A 13,224-nucleotide genomic window follows, 5' to 3' on the forward strand; every position below is an offset into this window, starting at 1 on the left:
GGCATGAAATTTGCCTTGGGGGTTTGGTTGAAATACCAAATCACGGCTTGCGTGAGTACTACTAGACATTTGCTTACCAATGACTTCCCTAGTTAATGGCAAATCGGATTGCCCGTAGCGGCGGTCGACCTCGACCGGACACGTGGGAGAAATATGCTAATTACTCCATTGACGACGGGTACTTACTTTACAAGGGTAGAGTATGTGTACCAACTATTGGTTGGTGACTTTCGGGCCCAAATTCTTAAAGAAAGTCATGATAGTCCAAGTGCGGGTCATCCTGGGATTCAAAAGACCTATGCACTAGTAAAAAGACAGTTTTATTGGCCTAGTTTGTTTAAGAACGTCCAGACTTATGTGCTGAAATGCAGTAAGTGCCAGGTCAATAAACATGAATGTCTTAAGGTTGGAGGACTACTCCATCCGCTGGAGATTCCTCAAGGGAAATGGGAAAGCATTTCCATGGATTTCATTACCGGTTTACCCAAGACGAGTCAAGGGAATGACTCGGTGTGGGTGGTAGTGGACAGGTTAACTAAAATGGCAAAGTTTATTGCCACGAAGAAAACTGTAAAAATGCCAGAGTTGGCAAAACTCTTTATTGAACATCTCTACAAGCTATATGGCCTGCCCGCAGATATAGTGTCGGATAGAGATAGAAAGTTCAACAGTCATTTTTGGAGGGAAGTCTTTAAAAAGTTAGATACTACTCTGAGTATGAGTACGGCAGATCATCCGGAGTCTGATGGTCAAACTGAAAGAGTTAACCAAATTCTAGAGGATATGTTGCGTTCTTATGTTAGTAAGAAGCAATCTAATTGGGAAGAGTACTTGCCCTTATTGGAGTTTGCCTATAACAGCTCCAAACACTCAGCGAGCGACTGGATTTACACCATTCATGTTAATGTATGGATTCCAGCCGAGATCTTCGATGGCTATAGGCCTAGAAAAGGAGAAGATTCAATCTGTCAAGGATTTCCTTGAAGATATGAATGATATGCTCAGAGCCACACGAGAGAGCGTTCGTAACGCTCAAGATCACGCTAAAACTTATGCGGATAAAGGACGAAGAAAGGTGACCTTTGCAGAAGGTGACTTTGTATTCCTCAAGGTTCCTGCGCAGTCAGAAACCATGAAAACGAGAACTTTCTCCGATAAAATCCTTAAGAAGATTGGGGACGTAGTATATGAACTTGAGTTATCGGAGAGTTCTCAAGTCCATCCTGTCTTCCATGTCAGTAAACTGAAGAAATCAGTTCATGGGTTAGAGAACGCAGTTTCTCCAGAGATTTTGGTGGACTTGATGTGCCACCAAAGATACCACATGAACCTGAAAAGATTCTACAGTATCGTGACAGACAAACCCGACATAAAGTGTACCAGGAGGTACTTGTTAAATGGACAGATAGGGATGAGGAGGTAGCTACCTGGGAACGTCGTAGTGCAATTTCCAAAAGGTTTCCCCAGTTTGTTTTCGACGACGAAAACTCTTCTTAAGGGGGGGTAATGTCACGTAGGCTGTAACGCCTGTGACCGACGGCAGACCGGATGGCCATATCCGGGGTTCAGTGTGGGAGAGGACGCCCATGCGGAGTCATGGGCAGCCAGGCTAGTGTGGACGGCAGGCCACACACTATATAGCCTGGGGAATGAGGGGCAATCCTCATTCTTCCTCTATGGCTGGGTGGTGAGCCAAAGGCCTGTCCCCTCTTGTGGTAACGCCCGTAGCGGCGTTACGGATATCTAACACTTAGTGACATGGTGATAGCGACACCCCTAGTGACACAATTTGTGTTACTAAGTGAGATTTGTAGACTTTTTTAAAAACCTCTTTAAAAAATGGGTTTTATATTACAAAGTGTCACTACGGGTGTCGCGCATAGTGACACCCCTGGCGACACCCATAACTATGTCTCAACTATGTAGACTTTTTTAAAAACCTCTTTATAAAAGATGGTTTTTTTAAAATTAAAAAGTGTTGCTAGGTGTGTCACATAGTGACACCCATGACTATGTCATTATTATAATGGTATAACTATGCAACACTAACATTGGACACTTCAATTGCTAAGACCTCCCTTTTTCATTACATAGAATCATGGAAACACCCTAGCTCATTAAAAAATTCAATGGTAATGGTTTTTGTACTTAGCAAGTAAAAGTTAAGTACATGATAATGAGGGAAAACCTATGGGGCATAGTAAGTGGGAGAAAGATGTGACTAATGGATGAAGAATTAAATAATTCAAGGATGGAAAGAAAACAAAAAGGCTTAGCCATAATTACATTGCATTTAGGAGATTCAAACATATATGACATTGCCAACTTAAAACATTAAAAGAAGCATGGGATGCATTGGACAAGATTTTCGGGGCTAAAGGAAAAATTCTAAGATAAGCTTAAAGTTTCAATTTATTGGCCTCAAAATGAAAGAAGGGGATTCATTTCTTGTTCATGTTAACAAGAAATAAGGCATCATGAATCAACTTGCAAGCATTAAAGATGATGGAAAAGGAGAATGCATTAGAAATCCTTCTCTCAAAAGCATGAGATTGTAAGAGTATGGTAGGACATTGGTGGCCACTATCAAGAACCTTCTAGACTTGTGATAGAAATGGAGGATCCATTAGCAATCCTTCTCAAAAACATGAAATTGTAAGAGTATGGGCCATTGGTGGGGCTACTATCAAGAACCTTCGAGACCCATCATTTATAGGAATACAAGTGGCTATTAATGGAGGAAGAGCAAAGGCACAAAATCAAGGATACAACAATACTAAAGAGAGAAGAGAAACCCTTCTTCTCAAGAGTAGGACAAAGTTAGAAAGAAGGAGCCACGAGCAAAGTCATGTGCTTTGGGAAGGTAGGACACATGGCTAAGGATTGTTGGCATAAGAAACTAGCCAAGGTGGCCAACATGATGGTCATTAACAAAGAAGGAGATGGCAACGAGGCTTCCCATGAAGGAAGTAATCTTGAAAAACTCTTTTACATGTAAAAGGGCATGATCCTTAGTTTGTATTTGCAACCCTAATCCCTACACTAATGTAAAATTCCAATTCATATCTACATGGTGTGCCTATTATATAAAGGCAACTAGAAGAGTAAACACTAATGTGTATAAAGGAAACTAAAAGAGTGGTTCATTCATGTCATTGTGTAGACTCTAGCACTTGATAAAGATATGAAATGTAAATGATGAATTATTTGGCACTAAGGGAGGGCATATAACATTAAGATATATGAAGCTTAATGTAGCTTGTAGGCATACAAAAGAGTGGAATAATGTGAAGAATCAACCCTAAACTAGCTCAATGTTGAATTTCATGCCTAGAGAGGATTAAGGTGTGTAGAAATTGATTAGCATCAACATTTTGACATAATAAGAATGCAAGAAAGTGATTAGGAATAATGATAAAACTATGGCATAATGACAAGACAAAGATTTAGCAAAAACCTCATATGACATTCCACTAGATAGAGGGCCTTTGTAGGTTTGAGTACATCTATATTAGCCACTAACTATGACTTTTGAGCTTGATTAAGCCATTCACTGATCCTGCCTAGATTTGAGGACCACCTCCCTTTAAGTGATTGAGTCCCCAATTGGGACTTTTCTTATCTACTTCTAGGCCATCTTTTGGGCACCCTTTTTGGCTAGACATTCCACATACTCCTTTACATTTGGGCATTCTTTGAGACTTTGAACCTTAGTCCTATGGATAGTACTATTACTTCATTTTATAGTCACATATAACATTCTCCCTTGCTCCTAACATTCACCCAACATCACTTGATTTTTTTAACAGTCCCCCCTAAGTGATAAACTACTACCACCATACATACATTGGATCTATAGTCTGTCATTTACTAGGGTGGTCTATCCCAGGTGCTTCATAGGCTACAATGTTGGCTTAGGGCTTGAAGTTTTATACAATGGTAGTATGCAATGAGTGGGTTTAAACACAAGGTGGGATAGGTTTCCTCTTCCATCATTTCGAAGAGATGTTCTGATGATTAGTCTCCATCTTGGGAAACCACTTTATTTGGTTCTTCTTTGATCATTATGTTTGCTTGAGTGTTGACTTGAGTCTTCTTTTTCCTCTTCAATCAAGGTTACTTCAATTCTGGTGATAACTTGTGAAGGTTGAGTGTCGGCAGGTAGATTTTTCAAGGTAGCCCACCAATGGGCTAAATGCTTCCAAGGTCATGCCCTTGAGAAGGATTGCTATGGCATATCCTCCTCATGCATTGGAGCTCTAACACATGCAAGTTATTGCATGACACTTTTCATTTTATTTAAGTGATCATGAGGTGACTTGCTTTCTTTGATGTCTAATCCAAAAAACAAAAATTTTAAACTAATTTTTGAGTTCTTTTATTTAGCACCAAACAAAAGAAAACAAATTTTTTAGTTCATCCCATTCTCCTTTTGAATTTTCTTTCTATGCAATATGATAGATGAAACTCTCTCTCCTCCTAGTTATAATGCAGTGCTGGCTAGAGCTCTCTCATCTCTTCTAAGCCAAAACCTTTTCTCTTCTCCTTTCGATTTGGGACACTTCTCTCTTCCACTCACAATCCCCCAAAATACATCCTTCATGAGTACAAATTAAAGCTTTACTTGCCATGTATTTAAGCTTTATTATGAGTGGTGTTGTCATGATATGAGGATGGGAAGGTCTTAGTAATTGAGTGATTCCAATGCCAATGTCTAGTCCTTTACAAAGGCAGAGAGCTGCATTTTGTATGATCAACTCTTTCCAATTTAAAAAACTCTCAAACAACTCTTAAAGAGGATAAGTTCAATGGCTATGTTGTGTAAGCAAGAATTGTGCTTCTATGGTAAAGGCTTATGAGAGTGCATGCTAGATAAAGCTCATCAATAGAGGGGTGGAGTCAAAATCCAAAGAAGGTAACCAAGGAGGAACTTTAGTGTTAACTAGCACATGTTTGAACTAAATCAGGAGTGCTAGCTAAACCAGGTAGGAAAGGGGTGGTAGTAGGTGCAAATAATCTTACACCAAAAAGAATCCATAGGCACTCATATGAAACAATATTCATTAAGGGATCCATCACATAATTCTAGGTTTACATCATAATTCAACAATTATAAGGTTAAAAGTTAAGCTTGAATCCAAGAAAACGCTACATTATCATGTGACTTGTAAAGTGCTAGATGGAAGCATTTGAGTGTGTGTACTAATTAGTAACAGAAAGTGCTAAAAGAGAACGTGCATGTGTGTGCATGTGCACATGCGTGTGTGTGTTATCGCAACAGTTATGTGTGTGCATGTGTGTGTGTGTGTGTGTGTGTGTGCGTGTGCGTGTGCGTGTGTGTGTGTGCGTGTGCGCACGTGCATGCGCGAGTGTGTGTGTTATCAAAAAAGTTATGTGGCAATCCTCGAGCTTGTTATACTCAAAAAACAATTGTGATTTCAAAAGCTTGGATAAGTGAGACATAAACTCCTCTCATTTTTGATTTGTTAGCTTATTCACATGTATTTGAATATTTCTAAGAGAGTGTATCTAAAACAACAAAGTTAGGAACTTGTTTATAATTGCTACACTCCATGGAAGCAATAATTTTATAATTGTAAAAGTGAATGTTCTCGAAGTAGAAAAGCCTGGTTTTGCACTTTGATGATTAGAGATATATAAATATGTGAGCACTCAATTGACTCAAATTATTGAAATGGTGGAGTAATGTGTAGTCCATTAATTTTTGTGATGTAGGCAAAGACACTTTTCCAATGGTGAACACATGTAACTAGTTGACATTTGTGAAAGGGAAACTTTTGTATGGGATTGCTAGTGAGGGGAATCATGTTCAATTGATGTGCCATGTGTGATCTATTGATAGACGCGCATCTTTTGCATATTCTTAATGTATCTCTTCAAGTGGAAGGTGAATGGAGGAACGTCTTTCCAGGATGCATATCATCATGAATTGAATTAAAGACATGGGACTTTTCATATGGTGCCCCTTGAAAATGTGTGTGTGTGTGTGTGTGTGTGTGTGAGTGAGAGAGAGAGAGAGAGAGAGAGAGAGAGAGAGAGAGAGAGAGAGAGAGAGTTTGCCAAAGTGGTGGAGAATAGTCCCTTCTAAGAATTAGAGACATTTCTTAATAAATATAAGCAATTTGAAGGTATATATAGCTAAAACCTCCCAAAGTTGAGGAATTTTGTAGCATTTAAGTCTCATTTAAGTGAAAATGGGGCATATATTTTTCAAAAGTAAACTATCCTATATCCTTATTTTTACACACTAGGGGAAGAGAGAGAGAGAGAAGAGAGAGAGAGAGAGAGAGAGAGAGAGAGAGAGAAGATACCATTTGGTGGGTCTTAGTGTCGAAGAGGTGAGGTCTAATCTCGAATGGTCCAATAATCTAGAACCTAGAACCAATAGAAATAGGAAGTGGGTGTTCTTTAAGTAAAAGAAAAAAGATGAGTAAATAAACATAAAAGGAGGGGAAAGGTAGTGACCTATGGTGACCTTAAATTCTAGGGTTTGTGGCAACCATGCTTCACTTCACAAGTCCTCCACATCCCCACAAGCCTGTTAATTCAATGCACAACGTAACCAACTTGTTCTCTGCATGCTTAGATGCACTCCAATATCCACATCGCTTAGCACTACTAATCACTTAGTAATTAATTAGTTTAGATGCTAAGTTTAGTACATCAATGCAAGAACACTTGGGCGGCGCTGGGCTTGATGCCCGGCGACGGAGCGATGAGGCCGAGGAGAGCATCAAGCTGCTTCATACAAAGGCGGCCGCGTTGGCGTGGTACAGACATGGGCGGCGGGGAAGTAGCGCCGGCGGGCGAGCCTCGAGCAGGATGCAGCACTCGTTATCACATGAAGCTGCAGCTGGGAAGCCGCCATCAACGCAGCCGCAAGATCTAGGTCCTTGTAAGGCAAGTGGGTGCTATATACCGGAAGAAGCAGGGCCAGATGGTGAATCTACACCTACTGTTTTGCTGCCGGTTCACCAAGCTTCGAGGTTTAAGGCGGAAGCGCTGTCTCGGTCAGCGGCGCTGCAGCCTTCTTTAAGTGTGATCGACGGCGGCGCCGCTGGCTCCAACAAACAGATCATGAGCGCCGGGCAGTCTCTGGCCCTTCTCAGCTTGCTGCCTCAGCATCAATCTCAAAAGTGCTTCCAGCCGAAGAAGGACTGTGGCAGCAGCGGGACGCCGTGGGACTGCGGCAGCTCGCTTTACGACTCGTTTGAATTGCTTTGCCTGTCTAATCAGCTGGGACGCTGCTTAACTACAGTGCATGCGGCAGCAGCGGTAGCCACCAATCCGCCGAGCTCACTACACCACAAGCTCCTTAGAAATACGCCGCCACCGCCGCCACCATTGCCGCCATTGCCCTTCCAAGTGCCCCCCGTCTACATACCTCGATCTCTTTACGCTCTGCCGCGCTTCATGCTCCCTAACTACCTCGCCACGAAGTCCTCCAAAAAACGCAGCCCTCTCATACACCCTATCTTCTCGACGCCCAATTCCACTCCCTCTTTATCTCCTCCACCACGCACCCACCACCACCCTCCTCCTGACGAAGCCTCAAAGCACAAAGCAAGCGGAAGGGGCTTCCGCAGGGTCTTCAACAGCTTGCTCAAGACCTTTCACATAAAGGAGTCTCCGGAGCCTCCCAAAAGATCCAACTTGTCGGATGATCTTAAGAAGTTGCCTGGCCACCCACGAGTGCCTTACGCCAAGGACTCCCCACTCTTGGAGAAACTACCGGGGCGTCCACGAGCGGATGCGCCACCCAGTATGAAGCATTCAGATCCGCCCACATCGCACCACCACGTCCACCACCACCACCACCACCATCACCACTTCAGAAACGAAGGATTCCGCACCACCTCCAGGGCGGCCAAGTCGGTGAAATGGGCGCAGCCGGGCGCCTCTTAAAGGTATATTGGAGATTAAGAATATCATCGACGATCGTATTGCTCAATTGCTTTCTTGTTTAATTGCTTTTTTTGCACATCGACGATCGTATTGCTCAATTGCTTTCTTGCTTTTTTGCTTTTTTTTTGCACATAGCAAGGGGATGTATATCTAGGTTCCTAACTTCTCGTGCCTTTGCGTATACGTTCAGTGGGTTTTATTTCCTCTACCAAAGTGGAGATAAAATAATATTTTGGGTTTAAGTGTGCCTTCATTGGCCTTGCTCAAGTCATCCTATGATCACATTGTTTAATTTCATGGTTTTTTTTTGGCACTCACTTTACTTTGAGTGCAAAGTAGCATGTAACTTCCATAGCACCTCTCCTAGTTTTCTTACATGAATACTTGGCTTTACAAAATGTTCCAGGTGAGCATGTCACAAGTCTTACAAACCCTCCTCCTAGGTGCTATTCATGTGGGTGGGGTTTCACTTTAACCTAGGATTGGTCCAAAATCTGAAAATTCCCTCTCAAAATGGTGGAGGAAGGAAAAAAAGCTTTCTCGGAATTGTTCAAGTTTTAATTAGATTCCAATGAAAGTATGAAGAAGATGCTTATAGTAGGTTGTCATGAAAAATGGAGTAGAGTTGTGGGTTGTCATTTTGGCAAAGTTGTAATAATTTGCAAATAAGCCCAAAATTAGATAGAAATTTAACTCATAATGTCTAATTCAAATATATCTTTTTCATTTTCCCTTGAACAAGAAAAAATTTGACCTTTTTCCTCATCATTATTTTTTTTGTTTCAAGTTTTGGAAAAAAAGTTCTATTTACATTCCATCTTTGTAGTTAATAGAAAACTTTTTATTTTTTTTTCAATGACAAAAAGAAGTACTACCTTTAAACACATGTGATCGCTTTTAAAGATAAATCACTATACACAAGACCATATTAAAGCAAGTACTTAATAGGATGGTGTTTATTAAGTAAAGTAGAGGGCACTTGAAACTTATCTTACTCTCAGAGTTTAACTTTAACTTAAAATTTTAAAGAACTTCATTTCCTGACTAAATGAAACTTCTTATAAATAAGTAAATATCCAAAATATCCAAAATAGAAGTAGTGATAAATGTTTATTCACTATTAACATGCATAAAACATTTGCCTAAATGAAAAGAAAAACCCATAAATCTTTGGGGAATTCTCGACATTATTTTCCACTATTGTTATGGTTGGTCTTTCTTCCTCTTCTTTTATGGATTCTATGAATTCTTCTTCCTTTTTAGCATGTACGAGGTCCACCATTTTTCCTATAATATCACCACCACTTGGAGGTTGGGGCTCTCTAGAACCATCATCCAAAAAATAATAATTTACGTATTCCATTGTTTTAATTCTAACATCTTGGCACTCATCTGTTGGAAATTCATTTATTACAGCGACTCTTTTTTTCTATGAAATTTCCCTATATAGGATCTAGTTCTACATAGCAACTACCTTATGACCCTTTTCAAAGCATTGACAATAGCAATCCTTGTGCTTGCAAACATATCAAGAACGCATTCTCCCTCATAAAAAAGTAGCTCAATAAGATTTATAATCTAAAACTATGGTTTTTGATATGGGTTAACTAAACCCTCCAAATCACCACCCATGTGCTTGATTTTTCTATAAACTCGAGGCCTTTCAAAGATATTTGTATGATGGGGTTTTATTACATAAATTGTAAGAACCATAACTTACTTCCCCTGTACGTGAATGAAAGCCAATGGAAAGGAAAGTTGATCCAGTTTATAAACATGAATGTTTTGTTTTGTCCTATGTAACAATTTGAATCTCTAACGTCACAACTAAAAAAGTAAGAGAACAATGTATTAAAGACATTTGTATGGTTGGGTTTCATTGCAAAATTGTAAAAACCACTTCTATCCCCCTTTGTTGATGAATGAAAACCAATGGTTTCTGTGAGATCCCCCTGCCCCCTCCGTGCACCAGACTCCCGGTAGCTAAACAGCGAAAGCAACCCCCTCAAGCGCAGGGCAGGGTTTCTCACTCGGGGCCTCGCCCCCACAAATGTCCGGGCACGAGACTAGGCTGGTGTTGAGAAATTTATCAGGGAATTAACTAGCTACTCGAATCCTAGCGTAATCCTAAGATTTTTCTGTTTGATTATTAAAACTCCACTGATTTCAGCCTAACCCCATCCGGCCCATGGGTTAGCCACCGCCTTGCCACTGGAATCGGAAGATCCAAACAAGTACTCACCCACCCATAATTGAAATGCAACAGATATGATCACAGATTTCATAATTCAAAATTTCTATTCAATCTCTTGTTTCACAAAAACAGTACCAATCTGGACTCTCCATTTTGGGACTAGCTGGTCAGCCAACGAGATCCAGTATCAGATTACAATAATCATTTCGTCAACATACATATATATATCTTCCTCGACATATGAATGGGTGTCCTAAGCACCGCGAGCCCGTGCATCGCCTGGTCAAAACCCTCCAGGATCCTCCTTAGGTGTCTTGGTACTTCACTCAGGGACCGCTTCGTCGGCCCTCGCCCATCTTACCGGAAGCACACCATTTTTCACCATACCCAGGCTGGTCAAGACCTGGGCAATTTTTGCCGCGTGAGCTGTCCCTCGAACACTCCCCGCCAGCTGTTGCAACCGAACTTCCCTTAGTTAAACACATATGACAAATGCTCCCTGGCATAAGACAGTCCTTTAAGAAAATAGGGTTTCTATGCAAGTTTTGAGTTTTGATTTTGTTTGAAAACCATGAATAATCTTAAATCCGTATCCCAATACTTCTAGATCTAGGTCTGAATTCCAAACAGAATTCCTCGAATTCTGTTAACTTGATCCTCAGATCAAAATCAAAAGTCATAACTTAGTTTCAAATTTGGTGGGGGATTTGAGTACATTTTTCCTGAACTGGGCACATCGTCATTGATTGAAATTGATGAAGGAATTACGTCTTGGTCAATAGTCTGAATCAGAGTTTGGGTCTGGAAAGGTTCTTCCTAAACTATCTTTCTCGAAAGGTACTATTTCAATTTCTCTTTTCCTAAATTTTGTTCGACGAATATTTGCTTACAGATTTCTAAAACATGAATTTCTTATGAGGAATAAAATAATCATTTATCTCGATTTTCGACTTCGATAGTTTAATTGAATTTTCTCATTACCATCTTAGTGAATATGAAACGGTAGCATTTCTTATCATTTATGATGAAAATCATTCTTTTATGATCAAAATAAAATTTCAATAAGCTTCCTTCTATACATAGAATTTAATCCTAAAGAAAGTAACACTTTCTTTTTATAAAATATTTTTAGTAAGCATTTTTCTATACCTAGGATGAAAAGTAACACTTTCAGAATACATATACGATGGGAATTACTCTTTTTGAATAAAAAAAGTAAAACTTAATTTTCACAATTTTAGAAAATTTTGCCATAACCTCCTTTGTATGGCCTGACCATTTTTCAATTTTTAACTCTCTAAAATTGATTAGAAGTTCACCAAGAGTATTTAAATCATTCTAATGTAAACATTTTCTACTTATCAAAGAGAAACATTATGAAAAACTTGATTGTATCCATTAATCATCTAGGATAAAGAATGGTTGGATTTACTAAAGAAGAGAGGGGAATGCCTTTTTTCAATGAGGCATAACATCATTTTCAACTTAGAGAAGACAAAAATCATAAAAAACCATAAAATGAATAGAAAGGAGAAGAATCTCCAATTTACGAAGGAATTTGAGAGCTTTCCTTTGGCTTGATGGTTTGAGGGTTCTACTCTTGTTTAAAACAAGAGTGGCGGGAAGGTCAAAAAACTAATGAATTATGAGTAAATTCACATTTTTTGGCTCTTGGGAATCCAACTGATTCTAGAATTTTTCAAATCAATTTGGTCAATTTTTGACCATTTTTGGGTCAGTTTAGTCCACTTTTTGGATCTAGTTGAAACAAGAGAGAGGAGAGATAAAAATATCTCATTATTTGGGAGTTTAAAACTCTCCCACACATGTGAAATAGGTGCCTCCTTCATGAGGGGAATTCCCTCATACTGAGGTGTCAAAAATGCATCATTTCATCTAAATATCTCTCTTTTTTAATTATTAACCTTGTCCTTAGTCAACTCTTCATCTTATGTGAGTATTTACTCATTTTTGGGGGGATTTTCTTTTTATTCCTCTATTTATCTCCTCCCTAAATTTGGATGAATCTTATTGTTCCATAGGCACCTTAATTTAAAATTTCAAAAAAATCTTGACCCCAGGATAATGCCTCTTGAACAGATTATACTTAATTTCTAATGCACCTTCTGAAAATCTTTTTGAACTTCTGTTTCAGGGGAACTTATTTTAATAAGATGAGATATTTTTCTATCCAAAAATATTTAAAAATTGAATTACCACTCTCTAGAAGATTTTCTCTCTCTAGGCTAAAACTGGTAGAAACAAGATCTTTTATATTTCTGAAGAGGGATTTGATTACAGGGGCAGATGCTGGACATCTTGAGAGGCTGGGGAGGAATCTTACATTCTCTCCCACTTGAAAAACGCGAGATGCCCTCATCTCGTAAACTGGGGGTAATCCCGCAATAGATTGGCTTCATTCTCCTAAGTGGCATCTTCAAAAGGATAGAACTTCCATTTTACCAATACTTCTCTGAGAATTCTGTTCCTAAGAATCTTTTCTCGAACATCAAGAATTTCTTCAGGTTGGAGTTCCATCTGCCCTTGGGTTGAAGAGGTTAGGATTTCATCATCAAGCACATGATTTGGGCTTGGTACATATTTCTTTAGAAGGCTTATATGAAATACATTATGAACTTTGAGATGAGGAGGCAGAAGAAGCTCGTAGGCTAAGTCACCTACTTTCTTTGTAATCAGATATGGCTCACAATATCTGGGGGATAACTTCTTGTACTTCCCAAGAGATAGAGAACTTCTTTTGGGCCGTACTCTAATGAAGACCATATCTGCTTCTTCAAACTTTCTTCTGTCCTCTTCTTATTTGCATACTGCTTCTGTCGATCCTGGGCAGCTTTAATATCTTTACGAATTGACTGCATCTGCTGCTCCATGTCATCAAGCATTTGTCTGAACATCTCGACTCTAATCAATGGGTCAGACCAAGTTAATGGAGTTAAGCAATCTTGTCCATACAGAGCTTTGGCAACTTTGGTCAGTCTGTCAACTACTACGAAAATGGAGTTGTAACCTAATTGCACTGAAGGTAATCCAGTAATAAAATCCATACTGATATATTCCCACTTCATCTGGGGGATGTCCACTAA

At 39.5% G+C, this 13,224-nt stretch overlaps 1 protein-coding gene across 1 annotated transcript; it reads left to right on the top strand.

Moving 5' to 3' along the window:
• Positions 1–6,451: 6,451 nt before the first annotated feature.
• Positions 6,452–8,619, top strand: LOC147631396 (uncharacterized). Its single transcript, XM_086809084.1, has 2 exons — positions 6,452–7,928; positions 8,333–8,619. Exon 1 carries the CDS (start codon positions 6,688–6,690, stop codon positions 7,924–7,926), a length of 1,239 nt encoding a protein of 412 aa, XP_086665210.1. The 5' UTR covers positions 6,452–6,687; the 3' UTR covers positions 7,927–7,928; positions 8,333–8,619.
• Positions 8,620–13,224: the final 4,605 nt, after the last annotated feature.

This window comes from Cibotium barometz, chromosome 15 (genome assembly GCF_041138505.1).
Source record: "Cibotium barometz isolate CiBa-2024 chromosome 15, ASM4113850v1, whole genome shotgun sequence".
Taxonomy (NCBI): domain Eukaryota; kingdom Viridiplantae; phylum Streptophyta; class Polypodiopsida; order Cyatheales; family Cibotiaceae; genus Cibotium; species Cibotium barometz.